Below are 16319 nucleotides of genomic sequence, written 5' to 3' on the forward strand. Positions count from 1 at the left end.
GTGAAACACAGCAACTTTTGCAAGTCTGACTTTACGTTTTATGATCAATTTTGTTTCAAATAGAATAAAATAGAAAAAGAAATTAAAAAAATAAAAATGAAAAAATGAACTGTTAACATCTGTTATTTTGCCTGTCAATCTATTGAGTTTAATGACAGGAAGCAGAACTGCCCAAGCTGATAAAGTCGGTCAAAGTATAGGAAAATGACAATGAGGACAGAGAACTACGACATTTAAATACAAAGAATATTTCATTATTCGACTGAAATTCCTGCAAAAATTTCAAAAAGCCTCATAAGACAAGTGTTGTTCACCTAGTCTTAGTTTTTAGTCTAGTTTTATTTAACATTGATAACCTTTGTGAGTAGAAAATAAAATACAGACAAAGGAGAAGATTCAAATGTAAATGCAGCTGAAGTATACCCAGGTACTGCAAACTGTAGTCTACCTTAAACCTTGAGTTTAAACTGTAGCGCAACCTTTGATGAGCCCGGTGAGCAGTAAAATTCAAATGATTGCCAAATTTGAACAGATATCTAAATCAAATGAGGGAACCAAATTAACATTCATCCATCCGAGTTCTTCTGCTGTGGCCTGTCCCAGTTGTCATGGGTCAAGATTAAGGGGTCTACCCTAACCAGGCCATCAGCTACACAATAACAAATTAATTCAGAGTCTTTGGACTCTGGGAGGAAGCTGGAGGGAAAAGGGAGAACAGATAAATAAAACATGATGACACACACGCACAAAAAAAGACACAAAATTTCACAAGGATCTTTTCATTGTTTTCTTCTGGCTGTTTTATTGGACAGATCACCTGCCTTTGTTTTTATTTTACACAGCAACACAAAAATCGCCCCACTTCATTTACTACCATTAGTACAAAATGTCTTTTACAAAAGGAGCCTCTGTCAGACTGTTGGGACAGTGTGTTGGGGTACAGCAGTGCAGAAAACTTGGAATCAAAAATCAGGAAACGAGACGTATACACAAACGGCGAGGAAACCTAAAGTGTGTGTGTACCAAACGACCAAATGTTCTGCTACTGGAGTGGTCTTAATGTACATCCTAAGTTTGAGTAGAGCTTATTTAGACACACGAGACTATAGTATGTGCACTGAAGTGGAAAAAGTGTTACCTATACAGTACAAAACTATGCAAGGGACTTCATCTTAAAGCACCTCATGTTACCATCCCACTGCAGACTGATTCGTTTTCTTTTTTTCACTTTTGATCAGGTTGTCAAATATAGTGTTAGTCCTACTGCACTCTGGTTGCCGTGCCAACAATCCTCGTTTGAATCAGATAGTGGAAACAGAAGAAGGCAAAATAACCTGGATGACAACATCAAATCCTATCTAATCCTTCCAGCCCGACAGGAATGAGAGAAAGAAAAACGTACAAAAATAAAAAATGAAAGGCAAACAAAACACGTGAGGTAAACCAAACGTTTTGCTGGTACCAAAACCTCCATACCAAATAAAACTTCTCATCTCATCACAATATTACACTTCATAACAACCCAGATTTTGTAAAATGTAAATGACAATTCACACGTTTGTGTTAAAATGTCTGGTTTTGACATTCATTTGACATTAATTATGCTTATCACTAGTCCTCGTTTAATAATCATCATTATAATAGTAGTAGTAGCACATGGAAACAAGAAACAGAACATTTAATTGCCCTTTTCTGACCGATCACCTTGCTTTGTAAACAAAGAAATGGAAAAAGCCCTTCCCACCCAGCCCCCACCCCGGGGTGTCAGTCGTCAGGGTCTCAGTCTCCAGCCTTATTCCAACGGCCCACTGACACAGTCTGAGCAGTTCTTGAGTTTATAACTCATCCTTGAGGTTAGAGTCTGTGCCTTCCTCCTCCTCTTCTTCCTCCTCCTCTTCCTCATGCTCTTCCCCTTCCTCCTCCTCTTCGTCCTCCTCCTCCTCCTCCTTCTCCTCTTCCTCCTCGTCCTCCTCCTTTGCCTCTTCTCTCCTCTTCTTGTTCTCCTCCTCGCGCTTCTTTCTCTCGTCTTCCTCTTGGCTTTCCTTCATCTTCTTCTCAGCATCCTGGAGAAAATGCGAACAATGCAAATAAATATATCGACCTATATGAAAAGCTCATTCCTTTTTATTAGTGTTGACACTGACGTGAAATTAGAATTAGGATTACAGGGTACAGGGCTAAAACGAGCATACCTTAGTTTTGCCCCATGTGTCGTTGCCAACTTCCTCTGCCAGGTTTGGATCGTTTGTGATTAGAAAGTTGTCAAAGATAGTCCCAGACTTGACCTGCAGCCAGACACAAGGGTAACGCATATTTTGTTATCAAATCTTTAAAGAAAACAAGCACAATCACAAACTCAAAGAGTTTCAAGCATTTCTTCCTGAGAAAACATGCAGTTTTCCCAGCAGCTCACACAATACAGAGCAAGTAACCAAATTGCTGGATCAATGTAAATAGTTTTAAAATATTTCAATAAATTTCATTATGCATTAAGATGTAAATACACATCCAGCTTACCTGCCACAAGTCGAGCCCAATCACCCCGACGCTGTCGTATTTATAGATCTCAGAATCGGCCGTGTACTCGGGGTTGTCAATCTCAGGGTGGACCCACTTGCCCTTGTAGGCAGGGTTGTCAATCTCTCTGGGCTTCCACTCACCCTGCGGACAGCAAACACACACAGAGAAACTGGGGTTAAAACACAAAGCGGCTGACAGTGTAAACAGAGCACATATTTTTGGATAATATTCCAATCCTATTCTAGGAAGCTCGCTGATGTGCAAAGCTCAGAAAAATAGCACAGAATAAACACTGACTGCATGAAGAGTTAGAATCACTGGATATGCACCTTGTATTCAGGGTTCGTGACCATCGGTGGCTCCCACTCTCCATCCATCTCATCATCCCAGTCATCGGGCTTCTTGGCATCAGGATCTGGGATGTTCTCTGGTTTGTCCCAGTCCTGCAATGAAAACAAAAACAACAAAACATTTGAAACATGATCAACCTATCGAAACTTTTAAAAAATTAAAACAGTGTTGCACACGTGAGACAAGTACTATCATTAAAGTGATGCCCTGAAAGAATGCCAGGTCACACTGACCTCAGGTTTCTTATCGTCAGGGTCAGGAATCTTCTCCCTGTCATCCCAGTCCTCTGGCTTTTTGGCCTCGGGGTCCTTGATTTTTTTGGGAGGCAGGAAGTCCCAGTCATCCTCCAGATTGCCAGATTCCACCTTCTTATTGTCTATCTTAACCTCATAAGTGTTGTCAGGGTTGACGACCAGTGTGTACAAGTGGGTGTACTCATCATCCTGCAGGGCAGAAAAAAAGGTCAATACATGCAACTAACAGCATATTACCATGTAGTTTATTTTTAATTGTTTAAGCCCATGTGTCCTTATATTGTGGTGCTTTTTATTAGAACTAGCTTTCCCATGCGTCACCTTGCACCGGATGTCCTTGTTGATCAGGTGGTTCTTGCCTTTGTAGTTGAAGATCACGTGAACTTTCTTTGTGCCAGGGCCGCAAATATCAGGACCTGAACGAGCCCACAAATACAAAGTGACAGTGAATGTCTGTGTATAGCAAACACTGCTCTGTTTATCCAACAAAAGCAATACCATTTAACACACCATCCTTTGGTCCACTTACCAAACATGATGTTGTAGACAGAGTCTCCATGCATGTCCTCCTGGTTGAGCTCGGAGGGAAACAGTTTAATGTAGCCTCCGCCACAGTCGATGCTCTGCTCGTGTTTCACGGAGAACTGTATGACTAAAGGCTGGCCCTTGTTGCTGAAGTCATCAAAACGGGCTGACAGTGCATAAAAACGGGCATCCTGGCTCGTCTGCAGACCTGCAGAAACAACGGTGTTACTGCAGGGAAGATCAAGCTAAACCAGCGAGTACTCCTGTTCTGTCTTAATGAAACAGTACGGGTTAATTTGATGCTCTGTTCTCAAGTTGAAGAACAGAGAGGAAGACAGCCGTGTTGATACTGGCAGAGCTCCACGAGGAAGCAAACACGCGCCTCTGACAGCAGGTGTCTGACAGGGTAGTACAGTGTAATTATGCAACACATAGCAGCGCCTTCCTGCTTACCTTTGTCTTTCTCTTCATCACCGTAGAATTTCCCAGCAGTCAGGACAAACTTCCCATAATCGGACTTGTGCTTGGATTCCACCCAGCGACTCATCCAGGCATCTGCACAAACAGGTTCAGAGTCAGCTGCCCAGCAATCACCAAGACAAGACTCACAAAACTCTGTTAATCCAGCCTTCGATACAGAGTGTGTGTGTGTGTGCGTGTGGGTGGGGGGCATACTGCGGGATTTTGTGACCGCCTTCACAGATGAAAGAACAGGACAGCTGGGAGAAGGAGGGTAGCAGTGAATGACCAGGGGAGAGATGTGCAGCAGTGGGGGGAGGGGGGAGGCAGACGGGGTGTGATAATAGCTTTGAGGGCTGGGAAACATAAAGCAGGGAATATGAATAAATCAATGAATGGATGAGTGATCGGTTGGTCTTCTAGACTAATCAGCTGACGATGTATTCCACAAATTGCGGTAAAATCATGAGAAATAACCGTAACAATCCACGCCGATATGCGGACATGAAAAATAGCCATCATCCATCTCAGTCAGCACCACAGCATCTCAAGCATGTACAGCAGCAACAAAGAAAAGCAAGCACTTCAGTCCTATCTGTGTAATGTTGTGTGAAAGCGCTCACCGCCGTCTTCAAATTGCTCGCGGAAATAAACTGTGGACTCGGCCAGTACAGATGCAGCCGACACGGCCATCAAAAGCAGGCACAGTGCTGTCATGGCGACGAGCTGAAGCAGCCGGTCAAAAACTAACCAATTACAAATAAAAATGCCCGTGTAGAAAGATTTTCTCTAAATAAGGCGAAGCAGCGTTGTCTGTCAGTGCGGTATCCCCATACAGTGATGCTACAGTGAGAGCCACCGAGACGCTGTGGCTTCTCTCCTCTCGCCTCGGAACAGATGTCTGAATCTGATTGGACGACGGTTGCTAACCTGAATAAGGAAGCGCTACCGCTTAAAGCCAATCAGAGGACAGAGAATCCGGACGAATACTTTCTGCAGCCAATGGGAGCAGACCACGCGTTTGCCTGATACACGCCCAAAGGAAGGATGATGCGCCGTGGGTGAATCACATGCAAGGGGAAAATGCAATATCAGTAACAACACGAGTATAACTAAAGCTAAACAACGTGAACTACATATACATACTTACAGCAAATAAAAAAAATAAATGAAATAATTCGAATTGGTAGGAAAAAAATAATGTTCTATAAAAATAAATAATTTTTTACATTCTTAACAAATGTTTTCACGCCTGATCTCGTGCAGCATATCTATATCACCTCAGGCGTGATTTTCTTGCCTTATGTAAACCAAACTAAACACAGGAGATTCCACAGAAATATACATCACAGGCGTAACAACTCTGTAATAGGTCCCAGGGCAGATCTTTTGGGGGTGTGTCCTTACCTCCACATTGTACCAGAACAAACACAGCATAGCATATAGCAATAATGAGACATATCAATGGCATCAGTCCAGCTTGTAACCAGCACCACGGATAACAACCGCAGTCGGGGGTTGGGTCAGCGGACAAATTTACTTAAAGCCTACAAACACACACACAAGCCCAAAATAGATTCAGCCTTGCTAACGTAACATAAAGACACCTGTAATATGTGCAAGCTACAAAAAGCCACAGGTCCTCGCAGACTTACTCGATGGGTAAGCTTATAACAAGCACACTGATTTATAGAATTCCTCATTCAACAATTTGTTTTCTACATATATCACACACTCACATACTGACAAGTGCTTATTTTGAACATATGACTGGTACCAATGTTTCAAACCTTTAAACAAACTTCATCTCTCGGGCCTTGCATTCAGCAAAGTCAACACGTTCATAGGGAGCAAGAACAAGTAATTTAGTTCCCAGCATCTATCAAAACATTGTAGAGTGTAAAATTACTGTGTCAATATTTGCACAACTGAAAATGTAATAAAAATGTATAAAGCATAAAAATACAGGCTTTCTCGAGATAGAATTATGACTTAAATATATAGTGGTTCTCTAGTCCACTTTACTGTAATCCTGTCAATATAAGTACCCAGTGTAACATAGAGGAGGGCCCTCTAAGGTAGTTTTCTCGTCTGGGTCCCAGGCGCTGCCCTGCCTGCCATATTCAAATTCGAACATTAATGTGGAGTCAAATCACTGAAATCGATGAGGATTGTTGTTTACCAGGTTTTTATTTCTTTAAACCGTGTCTGACAGGTTCTCTCTGTGTTCTTATTGTGATGTGACCCTCAGCTTTGAAGCAGACTGTGTTGATGATAAATGAATTATACCAACAAAAGAGTAAAGCACACCACTAAGTAACAACTGTATATTAAGTAACAGTACAGTAAAACCTATAAAATGTTTTTATAAAACACAAGTATGTAAAAGGGTGAGTTTCCAGAGGTCCAATGCTTTAGAGACAAAGTCCTTCACAGTAAGAGCTTCAAGTAACACTTCCATCACCACTGGTCCTTGCACGTTCATTTTAAAAAGAATAAAAAAATCTAACAAAATAAAATAAGTGCACATTTAGAGTACTCCACGAAACTAATCTGGTCCAGTAAAATGTTCAAATATGGCACAAATGATATTAATAAATAATCTGTGCTGATATAAGCACAATGTTTGACATGCCACTAGTAACACATGAATTACAAACTCATATGAACACAAACAACAGTGCGAGTCAGACTTTGGCCGAGGGGATTAGATATAAATAGTGAAAAGGAAAAAAAAGTCTCCCTCTGCGCCACACTCTGCACAGACACCATCTTCTTCACCCCTTCGTCTTGACAGGATTCAAACCAGGCAGGTGAAGAAGAGCAGCCACACTTCCTGTGACGCTGCCCATCTCTGCAGGCTGGGTCACGCTGCTCTGCCCTCTAATCCTGGATCTGCCCTGATGTCTGGCCTTCTGTGACGGGACCTGGACAGACACATGTTGCATCTGTGGGGGGAGGGGGAAGTATGCAGTGCAGAGCAAAGAAGACACATCTCTGTGGCTCTGATGGGCTGGTAAAGCAATCTTACACCTCCAGGTCCGTCTCTCTGTTTCCTCCTCGCTCTAGGGAAGAAAGAAGTTGATCCTCTGAGGTATGGACTTGCATCCTTGGGCTGAGAACAGTCTCTCCTCTTTGGGAACATACAGCATTGCCTTGGCCACCTCATCCAGCGTGGCTTCATCTGTTTCCAGACCTCGTGCTGCGTATGCGTCCCGTGCACAGAGCTTAATGTGACGGTACTCCAGGGGCAGAAAGGGCACAAAGAAGTCAATCAGGTGACCAGACATCAGCTCACTCTGAGCAAAGCCACCTGGGATATTAAAACAAAACAGGAAATAGAAACATATTTAACGTTTTAACAATGTGTTTTGGTTCTTTTTTATCATACGCTGTATATAAAAGATGGCATTCATGCAGTTTTCTTCCAGGTATGAAAAGTAAAGCCAGTGTACTGATTCTTTGGTCAGCAGGGGGGCGATTCCTGAGGTGGTCTGTGACCTCGGTCATCACTTTCCTGCTAATTTTGTAACCAGAAACATAAACATGGTATGTTTTAACATGTGATTAACCACGTGAGTAATGAAGTTGTTAACCAGTAAGTGTACAAAATCCACCCCTCACTCATGAGTACCAGATTCAAAGATGAGGCTACACAATAGGACCTCACTAACCCATGGGTAACACTATGCTGGTCTAAGCTGTTTTTATATTACTTTAGCGGCTTTCAGCAAATAATTTCAAGCCACTGAGCAACCAGAACACCCGAGTAACTTAATGGCTTAAAAAAAAGGCTCAAAGCTTAAGAAAACCCACCAGGCAACCTTTACAAAAACTTTACTGCTCACCTTGAGACTCCATCGTCTCAGCTCGCAGCCGATGCTCCAGGTCTTCCATACCGATGTCCTCTCGATTCTGGCCAGAGTGCCAGAAGTCCAGCGCCACGTCGTTGATTGTTGCACCACCAATGTTACTGCAGTGACAACAGCAAAAACACAACATTATATGTCTACAGCTGCTGAGCTTCTCAGGGAGACTCGATTCTTTCTGGTTTGGCAGCAAAGTTTCTTTAATACAAGTTGCTCTTAGATAAATGATCACAGTTCAAAGATGGCCAGTAATTCACTCACATCTCTGAACCATAACTGTTGAGTGAAAAACGCCTTTTTCTATTTTTGACTGAACAGACTGTTAGTCAGGACAAATCTGACTTGAGGAATTGAAAACATGAAAAATCCATACAGAAGGCGACAGAAGGAGCTCCATCCTTCACCACTGATGAGCTGCCAGGCTATCTGGACAGGAAGTGCACAGAGAGCTTTACAGCTTCATCAAACTGTGCCTGAAACAGTCAGCTAACCTGAGGAAGAGGAAGATGGCCCTGCGGTAGCTGACCCCATCTACGTTGTCATAGTGATCCATGAAGGGCTTGATTGCGTCGATGAGGCCCGGATGAAGCTTTTCAGCCTCATCGAAGATGAACAGAGTCTGAGGGCAGCGCAGCACCATGTCTCGAATTGCTTCTCTCAGCTGACCCTGGATTTCAGGCAAAAAATAAACAAAAAACATAAGTCAAACATTATTATCATTTTATAACATTTCAGATCTGACAAAAGCTGATTATTATTTCCTTTCAAGCTTGATATATAAAGATACTAAACTGGGCATAAAATATTACAAACTGAGATAACTTAAACCAACAGCCGACATTTATCTAGAATGTTTTAATCTTTTTAAACGAATATATAAATGTGCCATTGTTGGTAAAAGTTCTTTAAAAGAAATAGCCCTGTTATATGCCACAGAGGTTCAGTGGGAGGCTGTACTACAACACGTAGACACGTTAAAGTCCACATTTGCACACTTTGCAGACTTGAGGGCATGAGGGTAAAGGTTATCCCGTGAACTGCATATACCTATTTATATTTGGATAGCTCTGTACTATGCACCATGTATTAATGCTATGTAATCACAATTTTGAAATCAGCTGCAGTGATTGTGAAAAAATGTGCTCAAATGAGACTGAGCTGGCACCTCTGACCCGGTTGGACAAACGCCAGGTTCCAAACATCCATTTCTCTGAGTATTTGTGTCGCAGCATCAGTGTTGACTTAAAGCATCTGTCCAAACCATGACTGCTATCACTCTTATGATGAATTACAACACAGAATAAATATCTACGTAAGCAAAGCAGCGTCCAGAGAACACAGGTACATGTTCCTGGCACAGGACGGCCATCGCTGTGCCAAGTGGGCTCACCTTGTACGTGTCCACCAGCCTGGCGTGCGGGAAGTGGAACGGAGCGATGAACAAACGGACACACTCGCTCTTCACCCCGTCCCGGTACAAGTTATCAGCAATGATCCGGGCCACAAAGTTCTTGCCTGTGCCAGACCAGCCGTGGAAGGAGAGCGTCAGGGGCTTGTTGGACTCGGGGTTGTTGATGAAACCCTGGATGGCTTTCAGAACCACAGACTGAGCCAGATGTTGCCCGTGGAGCTTCGTCTGAAGGTCTCTTGCTAGACCTGCACATGAGACCATAGATGTTTGATTTTGATTTTAAAGGCACCGGCAAATATGAATAAAGTACTCTGTGTTAAAATGTCTACTTTTAAAATATGTGATATAGCCAATAAAAGGTAAAGTTGTTAAAGGGCTGCATCAGGCACTGAAGCTAAAGCCCTTATCAGATGATGAGTAACTGTGTGCAGTGTTGGGTGAATTCACAAACAGACGATTACAAAGAATAATGAGGGGAAACGACCAACACACGCTTGGGGCAAAGCGGGCAGCCACAGAGCAGCAGTGCGATACCTGTGATGTTGTTGGTTATCCTGCAGTCTCCGGACTCGCAGCACTGACCCAGGCTACAGTACCACTGATGCAGCAGGCTCATGTAGTCCTGAGGAAACCCTGCCCAGATATCCCTGGTAGGAACTGCTCGCATCACAAGAGCAGGGCGAGAGAAGTCCGTGTTTATAACAGTGTAATAACGAATCGTAAAAATAAAAATATTGCAAAATGCGCACGAGGCAAGATGTAGCTTGCGAAATGAGCGCTTTCGTTATAAAATGGTTTTAATTTCTTTTACCATCTCTTACCTTGCTGGGTGGCATCATCCTGATTGGGCTGACACTCCCCCTCCCAGATATTGCAATAAATATAATTAAAATAGTAAGTAGAGACGTTGCTAATGCTATCGAAATGGAAGAAGTCGGCCTGTGCCGAGACAGCCCAGAGCAGCAGGAGAAAGCACCGCGCAGACATCGCGAACAGGCTGACGTGAAGCGGTCCAAACGACACTGAACACGAAGTCCTGTTTCTGCTCTCCCATTTATCTGAACGCGGTGGTCCACCGGCGGCCTGCTTTGACTGGGATACCCCTCCCCGCCCCCGACAACGTCTCCCTGCTGAAGCCAAAGAGGGGCGCTTGTTGTGCGGTTCGCCGCGGGCGGGCGGAGGGGCGGTTACTACCCCATTCCCTACTGCTCACGTCAAATTTGATTGGAGCCATTTTAATGGGAGCGAAGCCTGTACTGCAGCGCCATACGGCAAATGTCACGCTACCGAGGTACGAGGCTTGCGTGTCCACAAACAACCCACGGTCAGCAACGCCAGCTAGATATTCCCGCCCTCGGGAGGTCAGCAAGTGACCAAATCGAACTCCATTCCATTACATAACGTCACTTCCGGCGAAAAGTCGTACACTTGCTCTCAATCTTATTTACTTTTCATAGTTGTGTCATTAGACTTTACTACGCCACTGTTTGCACAACTGGTTTAGTAATATAAGATCAGTTCATTTGGCGCTCAAACACATCACCCATCGAGAAAGGGAGGAGAAAAACAGATGCACACAAATGAGTCAATAACAAATATTTTATTGTTACAAATTGACGTCAACAGGATCAGGTCACAATCCAGACGTAATAGCACGAGCAGGGTCTGAACACTGATTCCTGCAGGTGAAAATCTGTCAACATCACTTTCCAGCTTTTGAGGAAACGGCACCATTTAGATTTATTATGAAGTGACAGACTTGTGCTTGATTGTGCTTCAGTGCCTGAGGCGTCACACCTGTGTAGAGAAGAAATCATTAAAATACAAGTACAGACTACTAACAGAAGAGTTGACTAGCAGTTAATGACCACATGACCTCAGAAAAAAATGGAACGGTAAGGGTTATAATCAGCCTAAGTCATCTGGCAAAATCAGATCATCACTAGTCTTGTGGCCACCTTGAAATAATCGTGATTCAGGACTGGACAAAAACACTCACCAGGTAAAGAACTTGAACTTTTCCACATCTGAAAAAGAAGAATGAAAAACCTTATTACAATTCAGCGATTGGCTGATTCATATTTTATTCGCTGGGTTGCTCAGTGACAGACTGTCCACATGAGTGTTCAGGTCAGACATTTGTTGTAACATCACTGAACCCCTTATGACCGTCGTGCACTTTTAAGTCAGTTTTCTCACCTCAGTCACTCTGGTGTGGTCCACACTGGGTCTCCATCCCTCACACAGAGAACAACCTGAAGATATGAGAGCATCAGTCAAACATGCACATCAACTGCAAAGATGAAGGAGTCAACGCTGACCTGGTCAGCTAGAGCTAATAAACAGACTCCATGGTTTAAAGTCAGTCTGTACTTTGTCATCACACAGGCCAGACTACAAGGATCAAATGATCTTTACTGCAAGAAAGTGATCGCAGAAAATATACAAGTGGCTCCTTCAGACCCAGCTCTATAAACCTCAACAGCACGGGGCCCATTCTGGGTCTGAGGAGCTAAAAATGACACGATTTCATACTCACCATGAGTGTTTAATCATCTTCTGAATGGTGATGAGTCGCGAGCCCGCTCGTTCTGTAACAACAAATTAAGTTTCAGGTAAATTTACAGAACCATGCTCACTCCTTTTCTCCAACATTAAAAATCCAGATCAGAGTCGTTACAAATTATCCTCAACTGGATCAGCGACCTGATTCAAACTCATCACATCTGAAAGCTGTTAGCTGCTGTGCAGGGATGTCACCAGAAATGATACCTAACGCTAACATTTGATACCAAAACCAGAGATCACTTGCTTTTCTTTGGTACTGCAGGCAGTGTATGCACTAAGCTGCCATATTTCTAGATACATTCTTACATATTAGAGGAAATCCAACAGCACAGGAAACACTACCTGTGGAGAAGGACCATTTATGCAGCCGCCATAATAGCTCCGCTTAAACTCATAAGACAGAATTCTTATTTTGCTATGAATGATGTACTTTACACTTTTTAGGTGGAGTAAGCGATCAAAGAATGATGCAGTTTCATGTAGTCCAAGCACCACAAGTTAACAAAGCACTTAAACTTCAAAGACTTAAAGCTGAGCAAGTTTTAATTCAAGGCATCATCCTGATGATGTTACCATTGAGACTGCTGTTATTTCATAGGTTAAATGGTTTGCTGTGGTAATTCTAGTCATGCTTATCCTTTTGTATAACAGGTCTATAAATGTGTAATTACGACACTATGCAATTTAGTCTGTGCCTTGTTAAAAGTGTTATTTGAGATAAATTATCTGCCACCATGTCAGTGTGTGAATGGTCATTTTGTCCATCAACTGTATTGACATGTTTAGTTCTATTGGTGCAGAGCATTAGGTTTGTGGTACTGTGACATCCCCGCTGCAGTGTTTGAGATTTAATGCTTACCAGCAGAGCAGCAACGAGTCAGACAGCAAGGTGTTCACATCTGAAGAGAAAGAACTTAATTATCACTTTGTTTTAAACACGTCAGTGATTGTGGGACTACATAAGTTGATGCTCAGCTAGGAGCGAAAGACGATAGTTATTCTTCATAGTTTAATCTGTTGAACTATGCACTCATCACTGCATCGAGCTTCATTAAAAGAAACGTAGAGCAGGATTTCAACTCACCTCCACTTTGCCTTTTGTGGGACTCCTGAAAAAAAAAAAATTAAATACAAGTTTAGAAAGACCTCAAACCCAGTGACCCTCAAAGGTTGCAGAGGCCGACACATCAGCTAGGAGCGAAAGACAACAGTAATTCTTCACAGTTTAATCTGCTGAACTATGCACTCATCATTGCATCGAAACAGTTTTATTTTTACAGGCCAGCTCCTCAAAGGAAAAAAAAAAAAAGAACCTACCTGCAGCTGATCCAAGAATGCACATCTGGATCCAACATCAGGACCGTCTGCAAAGCACGAGAGACGCATCGTTGAAGAGTCCAAATTTTAACATGCATGTATGCAATATAGTTTTAACTGCATCAGAAAAAAGTCCTCTTTCACTCTTTTTCAGAGAGATTCCCATTGTTTTAAAAACAAAAGTCATCATTAACAGTTTCTTATGGTAACACATGATCAAGAATTTACATCCATTACCTGTTAGCGTTAGGACTCGGACCTGAGGACACCTGTGGGTAGAAATAAAGTGATTAAAATGATATAAACTTTTAAGCTCACAGGTTGGGAGTAAGTAGTGCCTCAGATAATACAACTTGGTGGTTGGAGTATCATCACATCTTCTCAAGAGTAGCAAATAAGTGGTCATCACAGGAGCACAAATTTATGGCAAAGACTGATGCTTCCCTGAGGTGTTAGCAGAGAGAAAACTACACGTGTGGATCAGGACTCCAGGAACAGCGTTACAAGTCAGTGTTTTGGCCCAATATTTAACATTTTCATTTAAAATAGATTTCCTGTTCATTTGTTGTACATTGTGTACAAATCACACTTTGCCAGTCAAATGAAAGCAGTAATATCCCCATTAGTTTTACATGCAAATATTAGTTTATCCATGCAAAGGCACACTGGGGTTATTGATACTTAGGTTTGAAATATTTGTGTAAATATGGCCCCGCACCCAAGCAATTAAAAAGGCACCTTCAATTTCAGCCTTAGGAATTTTATCATTATAGTTTGATTTAAGAACAGGTGTAGTCTCTCCACAGCGAACACCTTAGAGAAGCACAAGTTTCCTCTGCAAACACTCATCCTCACCTCCTCAGTCCCCTACAGACCAGTCACATCTCTGGGCTTTCACGGCACCTGTAGAAACAGTCTTGTTAGGACTATTACAATGAATGGGAAAAGCAAGAAACTCAAAGGAAAACTATATGGAAGTCTCAGTGTAGAAAATGCTCAGAAATCACTTCTGTCCACTACTCTTACACTTTAAATCATCACCGACGTCCATTTAGGGAAACAAAACAAAAAAAATAAAGGGTTTAAAGCAGAATTCCTTACCATCGAGCATCTGCTGATGTCGAGAAGTCAGGATGAGCATCGTGATCCTTCATCTTTGAAGAGCCGTCTGTATTTTTGAGTGTTTTAAGTTGTTAATCTGTCAGATTTAACCCAAACACGACAGGAAGGTTAACATATTTTAAATTAAAATCCTCATAACTTCACACAAAGTTATACACACCCACTAAATACGCTGCATGGCCAGCAGCAGGAGCCATGCAGCTAAGATAACCGGCCCAGTTTCTCACAGCCTTTGCCCCGTCTTGTCAGGAATGTTGCCTTTACTTCACATCGACTCAGATGTCCCTAGCAACATTATGTCATCATATGTAAGCGGGACTAAACTGCACTGAGGCTGCTTTTAAAACAGGATCTAACGATCCGCAGGCCAACACGCGATCTGTTGCACGTGGATGAGGCCTGCTAGGCTAACGCTTATTAGCTCTAAAGAGCTTCCACTTAAAAATGCCACCGAGTACAACGTTACCTACATGACAGGTTAACAGTTATTACTGGGGGCGTACAATAAAGTCAAAAACCACGAGACAAACACTAACGCTGGAAAACCTCCAACCAACTCACCAGTAAGTCGTCCGAGGAATGAGGCAGAGAAGCGGGCGCGAGGCGCTTTTATAGAAGCTACCGCACAGCCTGATGGGAAAAACATGTCTGGCTGAGCAGCGCCCCTGCTGGACGAGTCGGTCTGTGAACACGCAACGTGTGCGACATGTTTTTGTGTTTTAACTGAATACTTGTGCCCTGAAAAAACTCTGCTTTGATTCATTTGTAATTGTTCAGCTGCTCCCTTTAGGACTTCTCTCCTCTTCTGTCACACCAACCACCTGCATCTGCATTTCCACCTTCACAGGGAATGGATGGAGCTAGCTCCACATTCAACATCTGTCGTGTATCCACGGTTCCTCCGCACAGGTCCAAACCAGCTCAGGTTCAACTGTTCAACCTCAACACTATCTTTAACTCCACTACCTTCCACTCCACCTCCTGTGCTGCCGTCTCCATCATCACAGGTCTCACTAGTAGCTTGTAAACCTTCCCTTTCTGTCACAAATCACCCCTGATACTCGCCTCCACCCACTCCACCCTGAATGCACTCTCTTCTTCACCTCTGTTGTTTGTTGCTTTGGATGGTTGACCCCAGGTATTTAAACTCATCCATGCCTCTACTTCTGCAGGCTCACCTCTACCTGCTACCTACCCCCTGGTGTTTTTGACATAATCACCTCTGTATTATTTGTCTTACTGTTTCATCTTCTCACACTACAGGCTGTTGGTGCCACATGTTTAGTCTCTTTTTAGCAACCACATGTAAATGATCTTGTGTACCATCATAGATGGCAGAGTTTTTCAGTGGTTCAGGATCAGCCAGACACACTCTCTGGGCTTGCAAGCCCACCGTTTACCAGGATACTTATTGAAGAGAAACAGGACTTTTCTTTTCTTCATACTGCATCACCCTCTTCATACAGAACCACAGTTCCTCTCTATCACATGCTTCCTCTTTGAGGCACAAACAAGTACACAGGTACTAAAACTGTGTTACACAGTGTAATCAAAAAGCCTTTTAAAAAAAAAATATTATTAAAAGGCTGAGATAGAAAAGCAAGGGTGACCCGTATATGTAAAAACTGAGGTGAAATTTTAGATCCCAATGTTAATTTTCACTATTATGGATTGAAAAAAGTATTTTTCCATAATGTAGGAGTCAAAGTACCCAGACTGATCCAAAAAATCCTCACATTAGTCTGTTTGCTTCTTAAATTGATGTAACTTTCTTGAACCTCCTCCTGCTGGAGCCTGCAGGCACACTGTGTCCTGCATTATTATTTAATCTGCAGGTCCCACCTCGCAGACGCGCCTCGTGTCAGGTTCTATTTTTAAAGTCCCTCGACACCTACACAAGTGTTTTTGAATTCCCTGCCGATA

At 42.7% G+C, this 16319-nt stretch overlaps 1 protein-coding gene, 1 long non-coding RNA gene and 5 other non-coding genes across 9 annotated transcripts; all 7 read right to left on the bottom strand.

Annotated features, from left to right (window-relative positions):
* Positions 1-776: 776 nt before the first annotated feature.
* On the bottom strand, positions 777-5016 carry calr (calreticulin). Its single transcript, XM_005945947.3, has 9 exons — positions 4733-5016; positions 4104-4205; positions 3655-3858; positions 3447-3541; positions 3105-3314; positions 2850-2963; positions 2518-2661; positions 2193-2285; positions 777-2063 (listed from the first exon to the last, which is right to left on the bottom strand). The coding sequence occupies exons 1-9, from the start codon at positions 4824-4826 to the stop codon at positions 1836-1838; spliced, it is 1284 nt and encodes a 427-aa protein (XP_005946009.3). The 5' UTR covers positions 4827-5016; the 3' UTR covers positions 777-1835.
* A 1264-nt stretch (positions 5017-6280) lies between these two features.
* On the bottom strand, positions 6281-14951 carry tor3a. Of its 3 annotated transcripts, XR_006052919.1 has the most exons (16): positions 14557-14951; positions 14376-14472; positions 14130-14177; positions 13512-13543; positions 13275-13321; positions 13042-13066; positions 12817-12856; positions 11929-11980; positions 11589-11644; positions 11389-11416; positions 10211-11186; positions 9924-10046; positions 9369-9634; positions 8470-8645; positions 7958-8082; positions 6281-7422 (listed from the first exon to the last, which is right to left on the bottom strand). It is a non-coding gene; the product is annotated as a torsin family 3, member A (long non-coding RNA). The 3 variants fall into 3 exon arrangements; XR_006052918.1 differs by having other exon boundaries at positions 14376-14951; XR_006052920.1 differs by lacking the exons at positions 11929-11980; positions 12817-12856; positions 13042-13066; ... (3 more) ...; positions 14376-14472; positions 14557-14951 and having other exon boundaries at positions 10211-11416; positions 11589-11922.
* Positions 11263-11337, bottom strand: LOC121812211. The gene has a single exon (XR_006052923.1). It is a non-coding gene; the product is annotated as a small nucleolar RNA SNORD47 (small nucleolar RNA).
* LOC121812212 lies at positions 12921-13003 on the bottom strand. Its single transcript, XR_006052924.1, has one exon. It is a non-coding gene; the product is annotated as a small nucleolar RNA snR60/Z15/Z230/Z193/J17 (small nucleolar RNA).
* Positions 13137-13218, bottom strand: LOC121812213. The gene has a single exon (XR_006052925.1). It is a non-coding gene; the product is annotated as a small nucleolar RNA snR60/Z15/Z230/Z193/J17 (small nucleolar RNA).
* On the bottom strand, positions 13390-13472 carry LOC121812209. Its single transcript, XR_006052921.1, has one exon. It is a non-coding gene; the product is annotated as a small nucleolar RNA SNORD79 (small nucleolar RNA).
* LOC121812210 lies at positions 14251-14320 on the bottom strand. The gene has a single exon (XR_006052922.1). It is a non-coding gene; the product is annotated as a small nucleolar RNA SNORD75 (small nucleolar RNA).
* Positions 14952-16319: the final 1368 nt, after the last annotated feature.

The sequence above is a fragment of the Haplochromis burtoni genome, unplaced genomic scaffold (assembly GCF_018398535.1).
Source record: "Haplochromis burtoni strain Fernald_Lab_line unplaced genomic scaffold, NCSU_Asbu1 Contig_466, whole genome shotgun sequence".
In the NCBI taxonomy this organism is placed as follows: domain Eukaryota; kingdom Metazoa; phylum Chordata; class Actinopteri; order Cichliformes; family Cichlidae; genus Haplochromis; species Haplochromis burtoni.

Bases quoted from the DNA above. Each gene is read 5' to 3' on its own strand.
- calr (XM_005945947.3), bottom strand. From the start codon at position 4,826: ATGACAGCACTGTGCCTGCTTTTGATGGCCGTGTCGGCTGCATCTGTA. The intron at 3,542-3,654 runs GTAAGTGGACCA...GGGCTCGTTCAG, and splicing joins TGTCTACAACATCATGTTTG to GTCCTGATATTTGCGGCCCT. The intron at 2,286-2,517 runs GTAAGCTGGATG...GTCTGGCTGCAG, and splicing joins TTGGGCTCGACTTGTGGCAG to GTCAAGTCTGGGACTATCTT.